This window comes from Poromitra crassiceps (genome assembly GCF_964638095.1).
Source record: "Poromitra crassiceps genome assembly, chromosome: 23".
NCBI lineage: Eukaryota > Metazoa > Chordata > Actinopteri > Beryciformes > Melamphaidae > Poromitra > Poromitra crassiceps.
In genome coordinates, this window is record NC_139639.1 from 14154679 (window position 1) to 14173426 (window position 18748).

Below are 18748 nucleotides of genomic sequence, written 5' to 3' on the forward strand. Positions count from 1 at the left end.
TCTCTCTGGAGACTTATTATTTCATTATTTGATCTTACGCTTTGGGGCATTTGATTAGCTGATGCTCTTATCCAGAGCAGCCTACAATTAGAAGAACTATTTATTGTACACATTACAAGCCACCCACAGTTAGGAGCACAAGGATCAAAGCCATGGTGAACAGACAACAGATGGGGTTTTGTCCACAGTTCTAAACCACTCCTAACCCAAACTTTTAAATTATTTATCCTATTCCCCAAACAATCATTTGGGGAATATCTAGCTTAATTTTAAGGGATTTGCAAACGCTATTTTGAAATTCCACTTCCAGTATCTCACCTTCAGGAGCTGATACATTGAAGGGGGGGGGGGGCTACTGGAGAACAGTCAGCAGTCACAACACTCGCTCAAACAGAGTCACAGTTTGACCCTTCTCTCACACTATATGGATCTGTCAGGGCATTATGATTATTTTTGTTATTTAGGTTTTCGTTGGAGTTTTGGAAGGGGAATTTAAGTTGTCTATTTTGCTTAGATGTGTACAGAGCAAGTACATTTGTATGTGTGTGTGTGCATGTGTATTTCATTTCATTTCCTTCTACTTTACTTGATTGCATTTAGCAGACGCCTTTGTCCAAAGCGACTTACAACATCACATCTCATCAGGACACAGAAAAATAGAAAATAATAAATATAAAAACCATAAAAAACAGAAACATGCAATACAATCATTAATAGCTTTTGCACACCAAGTCCGTATTTTCGTCCGAAATTGACGCACGGAGAAAAAAAAGAATACGACCTCATTTGTGTCAATCATCGACATACCGAGTCCGACAATTACGTCCGTCATTTAAGTTTTCGGACGAGGTTCGATTTTCTGCGTTTTTTCGCATCAGTCAATAGATTTTTGCGAGCTGAGACCCGTCTGTGTTTTCAGATGACGGATTAAAAAACACGCATACGAACACAATCGGACTGTGTGTGCAAAGACCTTAAGAGTCAGATATCCTGGTGGACTGGAATAGCACCTTACACCTGACAGTGTACAGGACCGCAGTGTGCGTGCCTTGATTACCGCATCACGGATCTAGAGAAGGGCAATCTGGAGATAAGGCCTGTGTGTACTCAAGACGGGAGCAGCACGGAACTGTCCATGAACTGAGCAGCCCTATACTCTCTCTCTCCCTCCCCCCCCCCCCCCCCCCACACACACACAGATATGTGTGCGCGCACGCACATGCACAACGAGCATGCACACACACACACGCACCCACATGCACACACACAATATGGCACTGGCTAAACACCGCCACACCACATAGCCTGATGTAAAAATGCAGCATGTACAGTGAACGTGGGGGTGGACGATGCGATTCACAGCAGAGCAGCACAACATGCAGCAATTAGGAAAGAAACAAAAAACTCCACGCAGCACAACCCTGATATATGATACACGAGTCGCGACGGGAAGTTGTCACTATATCAGCAACGAAGCTGAACTGAAACAATGTCGCCCTGACTTGAGGATCAGTGACTTGTTTCCTTCCTAGTGAGGAACTGGATATCTGAAGGAGACAAAATGTATAGGGAGGCGTCTAGTTGCTTTGGTTTGTGCATTTTGTCAACCTGATTTAATGCAACAGAAATGTATGGCTTATTATACTGACATCATAATGCATGTTTTACTTCCATAGGGTGATTGTTTAGTATCACCTCTTGTATCCGATGATAATAAAACATTTAATTCCTGGGTAGAAGCACAATTGCAGTTTATTTTTTTGTTACAACAACCCCCCCCCACCCCATTTTCTCCCCCAATTGTACTTGGCCAATTCCGCCTGCTGCAGAGTGCACAGAAAAAGCTAGGTTTTCAAAATACCCATGTACGTGTCCTAAAACTGCAGGTTTAATCTTTACTTTCAATTCGAAGCACCAGTTGATGCAAAATACACACTTTATTCTTGTGTCCAATCCATGAATCATTCACACACACACACACACACACACGCAGGGAAGAACTGTGGTTTTGAGTTTGCTTAAGGGGAAACATGGTTCCTTGATTTCCTCTCAATGTCCCTCTGTGCTGTTCTCTGCTAAGGAGCAGGCCGCCCAGCTGTCATGGTGCGTTCACACAGAGCGCTGAGAGAGCACATGTACACACACACACACACACACACACACACACACACACACACACACACACACACACACACACACACACACACACACACACACACACACACACACACACACACACACACACACACACACACACACACACACACACACACACACACGAAACTTACAGATGCAAGAGGACCACGGCTATGAGGGTCCACTCTGGACTTTTGTGGATGATGTTTGTGTTGGTGAAACTGTGGTAAAAAAAACAGTCAGAGAAAACAGAGTGAGATATAGTCAACCACATCTAAGCCAATGAGCAGCCAAAATACATAGGAACGATCTCATTGAAGGGTGTTCCTTGAGCCAGTGGTTCTCAACATTTTTCATGTCAAGGATCCCTAAACTGACACAAATTAGAGCACAGACCGGACCCCCATTTGATAAGACTTTGTCCCAGGGTCCCCCATCTGATAAGATTTTTGGTTGTAGATGTTTTATTACAGAAAGTGTATGAAACCCATGACCAAAATAGTCATACATTATGTCATTGTGTGTTGCTTATGGATGGAATTATAGTCAAAATAAATGGACCGAAGGGCCCCCGGACCCTACTTTGAGAACCACAGCCTTCAGCTACGGGATGGGACGTGAAATCTGTCCTACATTGGGTTAGAACCACACCTGAAATATGCTTTAATGAGCCAAGGTCCCAAACTATATAATCAAATATGCAAAAGGCCAGCCCAACCATCACAAACAGTGCCTCCTACAGTGCAGTGATATATGTTGCCCTGACAGCGCTGTGTGTTTTCTCTGGTTTGAACCTCATGGCCGTGTAGGCGGGGCCTCTCAACAGCAACAAGAGAATTCCTGGAAGCAGGACTCTGGAGGTGTTACTCTGCTATTAAATCACTCACACAGTGATTTAATAGCAGTCCTGTTGGCCAAGTCCTAAACAGTCAATCAGAACCCTCAATATCTCTATGGCAGGAATTCTGGGCAGAGGTTTCAAGTTTTTTATTATTGTTGTTTTACGAAAACTGCGTCTATACCAGCTACTACTGGAGGAGGTTGTAATATTAAAATCGCGAATAATTTCCCAAAAACACAGGCAATAAAAAGGTCAGAAAGGAATATCTAATGTGTGTTGCACCAAGCAGATATTTCTTTTTACATAATGTTCCTCAGACCAAAAGAAATGACGAATTACGATGAAAATGACGGACCTTGAAAGGGACAAAGGACATGTCTCTGTATGTGTGTCTGTATTTTGGAAGACCAGCTTGTGCATGTGTGTGTGTGTGTCTGTGTGTGTGTGTGTGTGTGTGTGTGTTGTACTGACCTGAATGTCTTGACCAGGTGATTGAGGTCGGCGGAGATGTCGTTCATGGTGAGACTCAGTGGGCCCACGATGTTTCTAAGACTGCATGCCACAGAGAGACGGCACGGGAGGAACACAAGCACCAATGCAAAACACTGTCATTATCAGTGGCTCTATTCTATCAATATTAATTGTCAGGCTTTCAACAGTTACAAGAACAATCTGGGCATATCAATTTAATTACCAGTTTTTCTATTTGTTTATTCAACCACTACCTAGCCCTGGATACCTCAATAGGCAGAGCATGGCACTGATACTGCCACGGTATCAGTGCCATGTGGGTCAAGTGGGTCGATTCCACCTTGGGCCACACACACGCACGCACACGCACGCGCGCGCGCGCACACACACACACACACCCACCCACCCACACAGACAAACACACACACACACACACACACACACACACGCACAATTATTTTTGCCAACTATTCATTCATGTATATGAGGGGGAAAACACACACACACACACCAGTTAGTGAGCTTCTCCATTGTGATGCGTTTCTGGATGTGGTGCTTCGCATGAGAGTCGATGAGTGGCAGAGCTGGGTCCTTTCCACCTTGATCCTGGGCTGTCACCTAGTGGGGAGAGCAAATGAGAGATGTGTGTGTGAGTGTGTTTAAGGGGGGGGGGGCAACCTCATTAGGGTAATGCACCTTCTGCCAATCAAACTTGTCCACACATTTTAATTTCAATATAGTGCCCCCATGTGGCCACTGACTCTTACAACAAGCCCCCTTGCTCCAAAATTCCCCTCTTTCACAACCTTGCTCACTCTCCTCCCTTTCCTTTTCCTGCCTCCTTACCGCCTTCCCCCCCTCCCCCTCCTCACCTCTGAGTGTCCAGCCGGCTGGTGGAACCAGGCATCGCTGTAGAACTCCTTGACCCTGAGCTGCAGCTGCTGGGCCTCCTTCTGCAGCGTCTCGTAGTCTGGAGCTGGAGCCCAGGGCCTCTCCTGTGCCACTCCTCCCCCGTCCCCTGCTGCCACCTCCTCCTCCAAGTCATCTTCATCCAACTCCTCCAGGGTTTCTGCAGGTTTCAACAAGTTACATTTCAGACTTTTTAAGACCATTATGAATGCAATTTAAGACCTATTTCACGTCCATACTGACAAAAAAAGTAGTATGATTAGTGGATTTTTGACTTTTTAAGATTTTTTAAGGACCTGCGGAAACCCTGTCCTGCTCCTCCTCTTTCTCTCCACTATTGAGCGGGCGGCCTGGCGAATGCTCAGCGCCGTACAGGAACCTCAGAGTCTCCTCGGTTCTCCACTCCCTCAAAGTTCCTCTCAGGCCTTCTAGAAGGGTGTGCCGGATGGAGTGGGGTTTGGCTCTGGTTGCCTGGTGCTTCAGGAGATCCCGAAGCCCTGCTGCCCCTCTCTTGCTCATGCTGACCTGGGTGATGTTGAGGCCCGGTTGGCTGGGCCGTGCTGTGTCATAGCCTTCTCCACTAACGTTGGTGTTGGTCGGAGCTGAAGACGGAGGATCTGACTGAGGTTTGCTTTCTGTTGGATTTGAGTCTATAAACGCAGGCGAGATGACTGGAGTTGTGAGCGCCGCCTGCAGTTCACCCTGTGTCGGTGCTGGGTCAGTAGGTAGGGGGCTAGTGTGAGCGACTGCGTCAGTTACAGCGCACAGATTGAGCTTAGCAGTAGCCTCTTCCACACAGGACCCCTCAGGCGAGCCTCTCTCTTCCATTGTATACGCAAGCGACTCCTTCTCAACACTCTCACTTTGTTGATGCCAGACGACCTCCTCATTATCCTTCTCTCCCTCCCTTCTCCCTCCGTCTCTTCGCTCTCCCTCGCCCGTGCGTTTGGGCAGGTCGCCCCAGTGCACCCTGGGTCCCCGTCGCTGGGAGTGCACGCTGGAGACGACTTCCTGCTCCTGTTCGCCGTCACTGCCGTCACTGTGGCTGAGGCCGGCCGGAGAGGAGCGCTGCTCAGGGCTGACAGGGCCATCGAGAGGGTTCTCGATGTCGTCCTCTTGGAGCCGCTTCTCAGCCAGCCTCACCTCCTCGCCGGAGCGACCGCTGAACACAGACACACAGGAGGGAAACCAATGACTTTTCCATAGTACATCTAATATAAACGTACATGTAATAGAGCACCTAAAAGGAGCAAGATGTCGGATCAGTTTGTTATTGGCACATCTAATTTATATACTGAAGTGACAGTGTTGTTACATACCCATCTCCTTTCTCCATCAAAATAATTTCTGGAGGACTGCCAAGTGAGAAAGACAGTGAGTAAACACACGTTTTTTTCAGAATGTGGATGAGTCTTTATTTTGGTCCTGATAAATCTGCCGTTATCTAACCATCAGATCAATGCCAACTGTCTTCTTCTTACGTTGACAGGGAGGAGCATGCGTACGTACCTCTCATGCTGCCGGAGCCAAAGAGGGGTCTTTGATATCTGCAGCTCAAACTCTTTGGAGGCTTTGCAGCAGAAGTTACTGCAAAAACACTGAACATGACAGAGGTTCAACACTTCAAGCCGTTAATGCACCAGCACACACTTCTGAGCTAGATGTAGCAGCACACTCACCTTGCGCTCCGTGATGTCATACACTCACCTTGCGCTCCGTGATGTCATACACCTTATTGGCCTTGGTAGAAATTGTGTACCGTTGAGTCGGAACCTTCAAAATGAATTGCAGAATTGAATGACATTAAAAGAGATTAAAAGCACAGAACGTGAGACACAATGAGATCTATTGCATACAGAGGATTGTAAAGACTGTTACAAAGAGTCTTCTTACCATGCCAAGTTTATTTGGACATACAGGATAGCCACACAGTTTAGCAATGGATCTCTCCTCTATAGCATCTTTGTAATTGGCAGCAGTGATCAACCTGGCCTGTGATGAGAGGGGATTTAAAAGAGGTTAACATCAAAACTGTTCAAGGGTGAATTTAAAAATATTTCAACTCATGTATTCCATGGTATACACCAGCTCAGTGTATAACAAAGAGGTAGTTCACTGGTCCCACTATAGGGGAACTTGAAATTACTTGAAATACCTGCATTATGCATAGCATTGAGTTCTCTAACTTTACCATATCATTTTCATGTACAAAGGTCTAAATTCAAAGACAGTCTGGAGTATACTTGAGGTCCAGAGAAAGAGACATCCCTCTTTGGCACTTAAAGGAGCTGCAATTTATGGACTGTAGAGACTCGGAGCTTGTGACTTGCTTGGAAGATGAGTCACTTAAGACGCTTCACCCCTTCTACAACCGTACACTCAAGGTATAAACTAGTCACTCCCCCAGACTCAAATATTATGTTGATTCGCTGCGCTCTACATAAGTGAGTCTGTGCCAGTTAAAAGCCACTGCTGGTTTTGAAGGCGGGTTGAAATTGAATGAGTGACAGGTCGTAGCACCGATGAGAGAGCGGTTGGAAAAATGGGCTGCGCCTCCCGTGTTGTCTGATCGCAAAGTCGTTACTGATTGGAGAGGACTGAAGCCATCACTGGCATATGACTGGCCAAGTGAACGGTTTCCTCCCATAACCAGCCCTCTGAGGGAAAGTGTCCCAGACCCAGAGAGAGCTCTGCAGCATCATGCAGTAACGTAGTGTATCAGACCCAGAGAGAGCTCTGCAGCATCATGCAGTAACGTAGTGTATCAGACCCAGAGAGAGCTCTGCAGCATGCAGTAACGTAGTGTATCAGTGTAAGAACTCCCATGGGTCTGGCGTTGAGACTAGGTATAAACTGACACTGCACAGTCTTATCCTGATCCCCTTCACAAAGCTAATCTTAAATCTCTTTTACATACGCAGTCAACCAGGAAGTCTTGAGCCACGCTGTCCTCCAGGAGGCGCTCAACAACCTGCAGAGCTCTGCTCTCCAGGTCCAGCTTCTCCCTCAGGGTCTCCGTCACAGCCTCTCTCCTAGGACAACCCACAAGTATTACACAGCCATTTGGGGGGCGATGGGGTCTTAATTTCAAAAGTAATTAAATGTGTTGGCAAAACATTTCGCTGTAATTATTTCCACAAGTCAGGTAAAATGGAATAAAAACTGTATTTTACAGAAAATAAAAAAATCCACCATAGATAAATGTGAGTGAATTGAAAAGTTAGTAATGATACTGCAGCTACATTTTATGTACCCCTCCTCTCTCCACTCCCCCCCCCCCCCCCCCCCCCCCCCCCACACACACACACACACACACAGGATGCAAACTAGTCACCCAATAAGTGACAGTCACCTTCTTGATCATAAAATATATGGCTTTGAGTGGTGTTATGTCTACCCTGGTATCTATCAACTTTTTTCCACTCTCCATGAGTTTGAATCCCTGAGTCTCTCTCTCTCTCTCACACACACACACACACACACACACACACACACACACACACACACACACACACACACACACACGCGCGCACGTCTACCTTCTTGCTTCCTCTTCGGCGCTCAGTGCCTTGACAGTTTTGCCACCTGCCACAACAAGAACAACAACACAGTTAACGATACATTGCTTGCTAACAGCAGGCAGACAGGTAGGTGGTGCAGTTGTTTTGAGCTAATAGCCTCATAAACAATCAGCATAGTGAACAGAAGAAATAGACCAATCGCGTGATACACATAACGCAGAGCTATAGAACAGCATTGTCTTCATACAACCTTGTTTGAGCGTTAACTCTTTCTTTTCTGAGAGCTATTAGCATGATGTATCTCTGAGTGTGCGGAATACATTTTCATTGAAACTAACCCTTTTTGGGAGTTTTCGACGAGCGGCTGCTCCTTCTCTTCTCGTTCTCCATGGTGTTTTCTGTTTTGCGGATTTTCAACTTTGACCGATGACGTATGAATTCTACGGCAAGTCACAACGGCCAATTAATTCACCCAAACAAGCAAACACACATTCCCTTGCCTCCTCGTCTCACTCAATCTGCTGATTTTGAGCAATGTAAGTTACATTATTCTCTTGGTAGCTACGCTTCTTATCAGCAACACTTTTAAGTACCTGTATTACGATAGGAGATCAGACAACACCCTTTCTTTCGCGTCTAACTGCTAAGTTTTAAGAAACCCCCCACACATTTGGCTAGCCTTCATTCAACTGCTCTAGTCTCTGCTTACAAGAGACTGTCCAGTAACGTTACCTAGATGAGTTGAATAGCTTGTTCTCTACGTACCCGTTTTTCGTCATAATTATTAATAATACAACTGACGTTATAGACCGTGATGTGGTGGTGCCTGGAGAAGTGGGTATTCTCTTAATTTATAATTATTATGACCCTCTTTTTTTAAGCATGTCCAGCAATAAACACCCTGTGGTGTTATAAACAGTGCATAATATGACATCACTGATGATATCACAATTGCTTGAGTGACATCACTGATGACATCACAATTGCTTGAGTGACATCACTGATGACATCACAATTGCTCAAGTGACATCACTGATGACATCACTGATGTTGCTCGAGGGACAGCACTGATGACATGATATTGACCTGAGGTCTGCTTCTGCTTTTGGAGGATTGCTGTGTAACGCAAACCCCACCCCAAGACTAGGTCTGCAAAGCAGCATGGCACTGGAGCAGCTCAGTGATGTGGTCCAGAAATGTGTAAGTTACGGTCCCTCAGACAACTGGGATGGGCTCATGAGACCCACTAATCTGTTTACCAATTTCTATCTATCTATCTATCTATCTATCTATCTATCTATCTATCTATCTATCTATCTATCTATCTATCTATCTATATATCTATCTAACTAATGCAGCTATGCATCTCCCTCATCTCATACAAAAGTATTAGGCACATGTAAAAAACAAAAACTGTGACGTGACGATGCTTTAAAAAATAATGAAATCTGAATATAAAAAGATGTACGACAAAGAGCAGGCTACTGACAGACTAAATGCAGAAGACAAATATCTGAGACCAAATGTATAGTACTATAGTACTGCAGTACTGCATATTATAAATGTAGAGTACTGCAGTACTGCATATTATATGAAATCCTCAACAACTGACTATGGTGAAATGTGTCATCTTTTTTCAAGACATGGATTCTCCTCTCTCTCCCCCCCCCCCCGCCCCCCCCATGTATTAAAGAACATCAAAAGCCAAAGTCTTCCCATGAACTGTATGTGTTCCTCTCTCTTTCACACAGCAAGCAGTCCAGGACGACAGCTACACCTCAGAGGATCATGACGTCTTCACAATTGCTGGGCGGAGCTGCATCGAGCAGGGAGACGGCACACAGGTCCTCAGTATCATCGTGGATGAAAAAAATCAGGTGAAGAGAAGTGTGGCGCACGTGTGCATGTGATTGATTGCCTTCTAATAAATCCCCCAAACGAGCCATCAGTAGTAGTTATTGTATATTGCTCATGTGTGAGAGTGACTAAGACTGGACAAATACGTATCCCCGACGGAGGCATTGATGGGCATGTGGGATGTTTCAGCTCTTTGATTGCTTTTCATCTGTGTTGCATGACTTCATTAACACATACTCCTCTGTTCCTCTTTATATAGGCCATAGTGAGATGTATGGGTTGGAACCTGCTGCCTCCTCTGATCCAGGTTCTGCTGAAGAAGGAAGACAAGTGTCTCTCTCACTGCCTGGCCATTTTCAAACACCTGCTGGAGGTCTGCTCATCTACACGGCTCTTACTCTTATTGAGTTGTATATTATACATTGTTCGTAAGGTAGATAGAGACGAAAAGCTACATATAGATCATGTTGTGTTTAAGGCTGCCCCCTATTCGTCGGTTAGTCACAGGAAGAAAAGAAGAAGAAAACACTCAAACTCCATTCTGGAGCTGTGCCTTGTCGTTAAAAAAGTTATCAGACCAGGGTTGCCAAATTTGGGTACCTGGCTGGAGTGAGATTTTGATGCCTTCAAACTATCAAAGCAAGGAAGTGTGTGTGTGTGTGTGTGTGTGTGTGTGTGTGTGTGTGTGTGTGTGTGTGTGTGCGCGTGCACGCGCGCGTGCGTGCCCTTGCCCTCGTGTTTGTTAGCATATCTTGACGACCATTCGTCTGATCTACTTCACACTTGGTGGGGAACCAAGGACATGCAATGACTAATCAATGAATCGCTTGAACTAATGACTGTTAGTCGACTAATAAAATCTTTGGCTGAGGGCAGCCCTATTTTATTTATTTATTTATTTTGACAGTATCAGGGTGGAGTTGTCCTTTAAGGTTCAGCTGCTCTCACTGTGCAGGTGTGCAGTCCCAAAGAGCTGCTGATTGGCTTGTTGGAGCAGGTGGAGGAAGCTCACCCTGATGCCGTAGCAGAGACCCTCCTCCTTCTATTTAACCCTCTGCAGAAAGGTAAGGAACAACAATTCATGGTAAATATACATTTACAGATTATTTTATTTTTCATTTACAGATATACATACACACAATAAAAATGGTATTAATCAGAAGGGAATATTGTTGGTGATAGGTGAGGAGGAGAAGCCTTGGTATCCTACAAAAAAATACAAAAAATGTCCTGCATAACATCTCTTACTTGCAATATATAAAATTATTATTTAAACCGCTGTGTATCTTCAGTATGTTTTAATGGAAAATAATACAGATGGTGTGCAGTTATTTTACAAATAAACTCACATACACTTGTACTCACACATCTCATCTCAAATATACAGATCAATCACATTACACATTAAATTAGATTATGTCATTTAGCAGATGCTTTTGTCCAAAGTGACTTACAGTGTGTTTATCCTTCTCATTAAATTCTTGTCCACCTATTCTCCTTCTCGTCTCTCTTCCATCTCCTCCCACCTCCACCCCTCCCAGTGCTGCTGCGTCTGGGCAGCCGTAAGGCCTCGTCTCTGGGCATGGTCCTGTCCTCCCTACTGGAGCAGCTGGCCAAACTGCCGGTGCCTCAGACCAAGGAGCAGGAGGAAGACGACGTCTTCTCCCTGTGCCACTGCTGCAGAGAGCTGCTGGCCTTCATCAAGCCCTTCGTATACGAGGCCAGGCTGAACCTCCAGGGGGGCAAGGCCCAGAGGGAAACACCAGACAAGCCCCCGGCCGGACGGGACAATGCCTCACTGCATAAAGAGGATGAGCTGAAGGCAGAACTGCTGAAGTTGTAAGTTGGGAGATTTGACTGTTCCACAGCACAGACTTCCTCGAATTGTAGGGGTCTAACGGTTCCTAAAATTCATGGTTCGGTTCGTCATGACACAGTGGTGTCACGTTCGGAACGTTTTCGATACAGCAAAAAAGTAGATATGCCAGAGAAATTTCCTTGATTTGAAAATGTTTGCTTTATTTTTGATTTATTTTACCTATTTATTTTGTCTAGTTTACATTTTTATTTCAATTTATGAGCATGTTTTTTTTAACACCTTTCGTCTTCAATGCATATTGAACCTAAAGCCTCGTACTTCAATATGAATATGTATTGTTAAACCCCTATTGCATTGGCATTATTGTACGCTCCAAGTACTGGACCCAAAGTAAACTGGATCAGAGCCTTGGTAGAATTTCTGCATCCATCATGTGTTTGTACACTAATGGCTATTGGACTATATTGAAATAACAGTAATACTATGCCTCAGAGAATAGTTGACTCAGACGTTGTCTCTCAATATTGTAGCTATGTGTGAATAATCTGTGTTTATATCCACAGACCGATCATTAACAGTGTATTAAGCATCGTGACTGTTACAGGTTACAATCATACCTAAGTAGGGTAGTGTGTGCTGTAGCAATATAATGGCTGTGCTTCACGGTTCTGACTGTGTCCCTCTGTGTCTCCGTGTGGCAGCTGTATGAGGAGTCTGTGCGAGCCTCTCTTGGAGGTGCAGCTGAAGGACCCTGACACCCTGCCTCTGTCTCCCCTCAGGGACTTTGCCACAGAGACGTTGGTAGGACATTTCAAAGACCTCTGTTGTGTGTTTTACTCACACAAAGTCTAAACGAGGATTTGCAAACTCTCACATGACATGTTCTAACTGAAGTGATGGTGGATACGGGATTTGCTGCGCTTTACCATAATTCTGTGTGTGTGTGTGTGTGTGTGTGTGCGTGTGCGTGTGCGCGTGTGCGTGTGCGTGTGCGTGTGTGCGTGTGCGTGTGTGTGTGTGTGTGTGTGTGTGTGTGTGTACAGAGCAGCCTCAGTGCTATCGGGGAGTCCCTGCCCAGCCTGGTGTATCACCCTCTGCTGAAGAGGAGAGAGGTACCGGGCTTCCTGGAGGAGGACGTTCGCTATCCTAAAGAGTCCTTGGCCAGCCTGGCTCATCTGCTGTTTGTCCACCACCTGGCCATGGATACCTTCCCCGCTGTCTTCAGGTAAGGCTGTGAGAACAGCTAGGATTGTAGTACAGGTATATTGATACATGAGAAGTTTTTGGAAATACATCCCCTGTAGGTTTGAGTGAAATTAATTTCTGCCCCCCAATGTTTTTTTTGGTCTTTTTCTATGCTTTACTCTTTTTGAACAATTATTAGAATAATAGGTTATATAGATTTTAAAAGCAGTGTTAAATCATCCTAACCACCTCTCTGTGTACTTTCAGTCCTGTGTTTACTCTTCGGTGCAACATGGAGCACATCAGCCTGCTCCTGTCCAGGTGACTATAGGCTACGATATTCCAATATTCTGTACGGTGCTGTTAGAGTATTTCACTGTCTGGTCTTGGTTGGATTTTACAAAAGTGTTAACAGAGCGTTTTTTTTGTTTTTTTTTACAAAAGTTCACATGTGTTACATTCTAAAGTAACTGACATTCAAAATGTGTGTGTGAGGACATTAGATAGATCCTGACTTTTTTGACACCTCATAATCTATTTTTGAATTTTCATTGTTAGGAATGAGGAGTTGAGGATCCAGAAAGGACTGGTGAGTCAGCTGAATCTACTGTATCCCCTTGATGGGTTTCTGGAGGATTTATTTTTGCTCACCAAGTTGATGGGAAAAGATGTATGGTTTAATTTGATTGAAAAGATGTATGGTTTAATTTGATTGAAAATATGTATGGTTTCATTTGATTGTGAATCACATGTTGGAGCGTTTAGTCAGCTGAATGCATGTTTCTCCTCACCAGGAGCTGTATGAGAAGAGTCTGGTGCGGCTGGAGGACAGCAGTCTGTCTGTCAGCCTACTGGAGATCAAAGCCTTCGTCAGTGTCCCCCAGGTAAACGCACATATCCACCCACAGGCCTGCGTGACTCATAAACATTTTGTATCATCATGATTATTATAATAGAACACGTGTGATTATTTTAGTGTGCTGTGCTGTTTTACTATGATCCAGGTAAAATCATGCTCACACTGTGTTTTTTTTGTTCTCGTTATTTTCAGAACTTAGTGAAGGTCATGACGGTATGTCCCGTGCATAATCTGGTAAGTCTTTGCACTAATATCAGCTATATTTGAAGGTTTTGACATTACACATTAGTCAACAGATGCCAACTCTTTCTACTGGTCAATTTATTGTATCTCTGGATTAAATTGATCATTGACTCTGGATAAATGGAAAGTGCCACTTTTGTCTTTGTCAACAGAGAACTAAAGGTCTGAAGGTGTTACAGCTCAGCATCGATAAGTTTGACACTGAGGCCAAGTACAATTTCTTCCAGTAAGTTCCGGCTTTCCTCCTTGAAAGTTATGGGAAATCTCTCGGTTCTACTCCCCCCCCCCCCAAATATGTGTTTTACTTGATCTTGTTTCAGGTTGATGCTGAAGATCAGTCACCACTCGGGGGTTGAGGGCTACATCATCAAGAACATCAAGAATCAGATAGACTTTTCCCTGAAGGTGAGATGGATCTTCAGCAGGTGGCCTTTTAAATTCCCCATTATGAAGTTGTTGTTCAGAGGTTTGAAGTTGAATGCAATAACTCAGAACTAAAACTCGGTATCTGCACACAAATGGGGGTTGTTATTAAAAATCGCAGTCACAAGGGAATACAACTTCAAGTACACATCTGTTTCTCTCTCTCTCTCTCTCCCTCTCTCACACCCTCCCACCTCAGCCAGGAAATAGTAATCCGTGGTTCGAGGGCGTTCACCTGCTCCCTCTGTTGCGTCAAGTTCTCTATCTCCCAAACGGCCCAGAGACGGACCTGCTACAGAACCTGGACAGGTTGGCACACACATAACACTGCTGCCATTTTATTTTTTCCATAATTGTATTTTAGCACAATATTTTGCTCCTCAGGCACTTTCCACATTGGGGTAAACAACACCTCTTTGACTTGTTTGAATGAGTTGCGGTTTGTCACGGAAACTCATGAGCGCTGCTCGGTGCAACGTTTCAGTGAGGAATGCTGACCGTGCAAATAAGTCATTTTTCAGGTAGCTAAAATGGAAATACACTCATTTCCCACATGGCAAATTCATGGTGAGGAAAAATGCAATAGATCAGTAAGTCAAGTTAGACAGATTGATCCCTTAGTGCAGTCAACCTTTTTCATATCACGGACCCTTAATTTAGTCCACATTAGAGCCACAGACCTCCATATTTAATGAGATTCAGTCTCTTGGATCCAAATCTGAGAATTTTCTTTTCTTGTATTGTTTGATACTATTTTGTCAGAATCTCATGACTGTCTGTATTTTAGGTGGAGAGAAAAAAACTGTGAAACAATGATCAAAATAGTAATTCTTCTGCATTCCCTAACTGTGTCAACCTCTTGTAACTGAAATAATGGTGAAGTTTGACAATTCATCAATTTACTGGGGACCCCCTGGAACGTCTTCAAGGACCCCTGCTGGTCCCCGGACCTCACATTGAGAACCACTTAGTGGTTCCTCTTTTAAAGAATCTGAACCTGGAACCTCTGCTGTGATTGTCTCCCACAGAGTGATGGAGTCTCTGAACCTCCTGCGCTACCTGATCATCAGAGACAAGGAGACAGAGAACCAGACGGGCATCTGGACAGAGCTGTACAAGATGGAGGACAAGTTCCTGAAGCCGCTGCGTGTCGGGGTGAACATGTCCAGAGCGCACTATGAGATGGAGCTCAAGAACACCATGGACAGCAAGAAGGGCAAGGGCAGAGGTGAGACACTGACAGCAACGTTTATTTGATCCCCACAATTCTCTCCGCTGTAATTTAACATGTTTTGGTATTTATTTGTTTTTGTGAAGAATAATCCTGACCTATTGGTTATATTTTCGAGTCACCATCAGAATATTGAACACCAACCAAAATCTGCAAATCCAGTCAAGAAATTGCAGTCTGGAAAAAGTGCTGAGTTTTTCAAATGGAAACTGGTAGAAACCATGGATAAGTTAAGTTACATACAAAGTTATTTGGATTTACTTAGTATGCATGACATGTTATTTATTTATTTATTCATTCATTCATTTATTTATTTAAATCAGAACGCCTTACTAGCAATGTGTGTCACTGGCAGGACTCTGACCCATGTCCTTGTGCATCCTAAGGTTTGGCACTACAACCTAGCCAATAGGAACAAGTCACTTGAGCTTTGGTAGTTAATTTTCCTCAACGCAGACGCTGCAGTACACAACAGAGTGCCACATCCCTACGACACACACCGCTCGTATTCAGACAGTTTGTATGGGTCTTTTCCACAGAGGAGTCGGTGATTTCTGTGTCCGTCGGTGACGAGAAGCTGCCAAACATGACACCAGAGTCACAGATACAGGTGAGTGACTTTCTTTTTTTAACAATATAGGTATAGGTATTATACAATATACTGCACTAAAGAAGACTACTGTGCTGATACTGTGATGATCTTACTGAATCCTACTGTGCCCTTGTAGGCTTTGCACTCTGCCCTGCACACATTTGACATGATTGAGAGCGTGTTGGCGCGGGTAGAGGAGATCGTCGACGTGAAGCGCAGTCTCTGAACTCACCCAACGCCCAACAAACTGTCCTGGGTTTGAACCTGAACAGCCTCAAATGTTGGAAAAGACAACAAGCACTCCTGGTTTTCGAATAAATTATTTTGAAAGTGTTGGAAGATGTTATTTTGAGCAGGTCTACTGGATAGCCAAGCTCTATAACTGCAGGTGACTGCACAAAGTGGAGGTAAAAGATTCAGTCAGTGATCAATATTGGTTCTAAAATACAATTTAAAACTTTTGTAGACGAGACTGACCAATAGTATTCCCGGACAGTTTATTTCAAGTGACCTTCAGTTCAGTGGTGCTGAGCTCAGGCACGATTCTTGGTCCACGGCAAGTTGTTAAGAAGTTCTACTTTAAATGTAAAAATGTTAAGCCTGTGTTGTTTGTATGTCCGAGTTCTTCCTTGTGTTTAAGACTTTGTATAAGTGACAGACTTTTTTTTACAAACCCATATAAAGGGCTTCTTTTCTCATTGTTTGACTTGTGTGTGTGTCAGTGTGTGTATGCATTTTTTTCTTATTACCCTGTAATGGCTTCTTTTAAAAAGCAGCAACCAACATCTTGGAATGTTATCACACACTAAGTAGATTACAGTGATTTTACCTCAGTCACTTTTTGTCCCAATACAGGGCTTCTGTATCTTCATGTGCTAAAAGGAACATATTACGCATTATAGGACCATCACAGGAAAACATACAATTGAATGACAAATCATTACACCCTTCCATGAGCTGGGAAGTCCACATGCTGCCATGTTCAATGTAAGGAATGTTTATGCAAATTAGTAGTATTACTGTGTGAATATGTGGTATTTCCAAGAGCACCAAAAATGGGCTGTATCTTCAAAGATCCATTATGTTGATAATGATATGCAGATATTGGTGTATTTGTATCTTAATCGGATAGTTCAGGTTTTGGCAAGCATAGCTGATTTATCATAAACTGGGACTCCTTTCAGTCAATCCAGACAGCAATCGCACCAAGGCAAGTTTAGTATAGCACATTTAATACACAGGCAAGTGCTTTACATAAAATAGTCATAGATAAAAGAAAAGAGCACACAGAAATCAAATAGATTACAAAGAGACAATATAAGGTTTGTGTAAAAGAAGCAACATGTATTACTGAACATAAAATAATCAAAATCAGTAAAATAGAGATATTTTACCCCTTTAAAGGAATCGTGGCTAAAAGAATAGTGGCGTTACTTCTTGGTATTTCCAGTCACACTTTTGGAAGTGAATCCATCTGCGTATTATTTTCAGATAATCATTCCTATATATAGTCTTGCTTGATCTCACCGTGCTGCTGCAGATGGGGTCTTAGAATTAGTCAAAGCCCCTTCCATCCCAATGGAGATATTAGGCAAGGTTAAGAAGGAATTATTTTGAGTTTGTTCAAAAAGCCCTTTCTTCAGTACTTTGGACTTTGAGATATAACAGGCAGAAGTTGCTAGAACTGGTTGACAAAGTTTACAATATGATTTACTCAAATAACGACTTACAATTGATTTAAATTTGAAGCCCCACTGATGTGCATTAGCATCACTAACAACTAACTGCTGTACTAAAATGGTCTGCTCCAAATAACTAAATAACCTGGTGAAATAAATAACCAAAACACACTGGTGCTGGTAGATTAGAGAACTCGAAAGAGCTAGGAAAAATTATTTTTCCCTTGAGTCCGAATAAAGGAGGCAGCGATGACCTTGCAGCAGCGCAGTGAGATCAGACACTAATTGGCAAATTAGGTAACACTTTAGAATACAGCCTGCGAATAACCATGTAACTACAGGGTAACAAGATCTGTACTTATAGGGTAATTACGGGGTACCACACCTGTACTTAAAGTGTAACTACGGGGTACAAGAAGTGAATTTAGCCTGTAACTACAGGGTAACAAGATCTGTACTTATAGGGTAAGTATGCTGTAACTACCATGTAAGTACAGGGTACTTACTTGTACTTTGCCTGCAAGTACAGAATTTGTCCCCTGCTTTAGAATACAGCCCGCGCACCTGTAGTTACACTCTAGTTACTATGTAAGTACGGGGGTATTGACACAGCTTCAGAATACAGCCCGCGATCCCATAGTTACACTATAAGTACAGGTGTGGTAGCCCGTAATTAGCCTATAAGTACAGATCTTGTTACCCTGTAGTTACATGGTCATTTGCGGGCTGTATTCTAAAGCGTTACCGCAAATTTAAAACCTGGGAACTTGGTGCACTAGAATGGGTTAATACTGGTGCAAATTAGCTAATAGCTATTTCTGGTGCAATATATTTATTGTGCATTGTCCCTGTCAAATAAACAATAAACATAAAGATAAAAGGCAGAGAACAGCTCCAGAGTATATAATACATACATCCATATACATAAGTTATCTACATTCATAAAATACAAGAGGAATTAACACGCTCCTTCAAGTAAAAA

The 18748-nt window shown here is 43.5% G+C and overlaps 2 protein-coding genes across 2 annotated transcripts in view; one reads left to right on the forward strand and one right to left on the reverse strand.

Annotated features, from left to right (window-relative positions):
• Positions 1-8280, reverse strand: part of rpap2 (RNA polymerase II associated protein 2) — a 12045-nt gene extending 3765 nt beyond the window's left edge. The window contains exons 1-12 of the mRNA XM_083659098.1: positions 8217-8280; positions 7897-7942; positions 7275-7389; positions 6251-6349; positions 6065-6130; positions 5867-5955; positions 5677-5712; positions 4654-5519; positions 4321-4517; positions 3960-4066; positions 3449-3529; positions 2289-2357 (exon numbers count right to left, since the gene is read on the reverse strand). Coding sequence (XP_083515224.1) covers positions 2289-2357; positions 3449-3529; positions 3960-4066; positions 4321-4517; positions 4654-5519; positions 5677-5712; positions 5867-5955; positions 6065-6130; positions 6251-6349; positions 7275-7389; positions 7897-7942; positions 8217-8268 — 1823 coding nt within the window. The 5' untranslated portion in view covers positions 8269-8280. The remainder of the gene's footprint in view (positions 1-2288; positions 2358-3448; positions 3530-3959; positions 4067-4320; positions 4518-4653; positions 5520-5676; positions 5713-5866; positions 5956-6064; positions 6131-6250; positions 6350-7274; positions 7390-7896; positions 7943-8216) is intronic.
• Positions 8281-8351: 71 nt separating this feature from the next.
• Positions 8352-16737, forward strand: glmna (glomulin, FKBP associated protein a). The gene is made up of 18 exons (XM_083659551.1): positions 8352-8414; positions 8990-9078; positions 9630-9755; positions 9995-10108; positions 10691-10799; positions 11277-11574; positions 12256-12355; positions 12598-12779; positions 13007-13060; positions 13298-13328; positions 13534-13623; positions 13791-13832; positions 13994-14067; positions 14162-14246; positions 14464-14573; positions 15293-15492; positions 16035-16105; positions 16224-16737. The coding sequence occupies exons 2-18, from the start codon at positions 9040-9042 to the stop codon at positions 16311-16313; spliced, it is 1815 nt and encodes a 604-aa protein (XP_083515677.1). The 5' UTR covers positions 8352-8414; positions 8990-9039; the 3' UTR covers positions 16314-16737.
• The last annotated feature ends 2011 nt before the right edge of the window (positions 16738-18748 follow it).

Excerpts from the sequence above, each read along its gene's own strand:
- glmna (XM_083659551.1), top strand. The coding sequence starts at position 9,040 with ATGGCACTGGAGCAGCTCAGTGATGTGGTCCAGAAATGT. Across the intron at positions 11,575-12,255 it reads AAGGCAGAACTGCTGAAGTT|CTGTATGAGGAGTCTGTGCG; the intron begins GTAAGTTGGGAG and ends TCCGTGTGGCAG. Across the intron at positions 14,247-14,463 it reads AGATAGACTTTTCCCTGAAG|CCAGGAAATAGTAATCCGTG; the intron begins GTGAGATGGATC and ends CTCCCACCTCAG.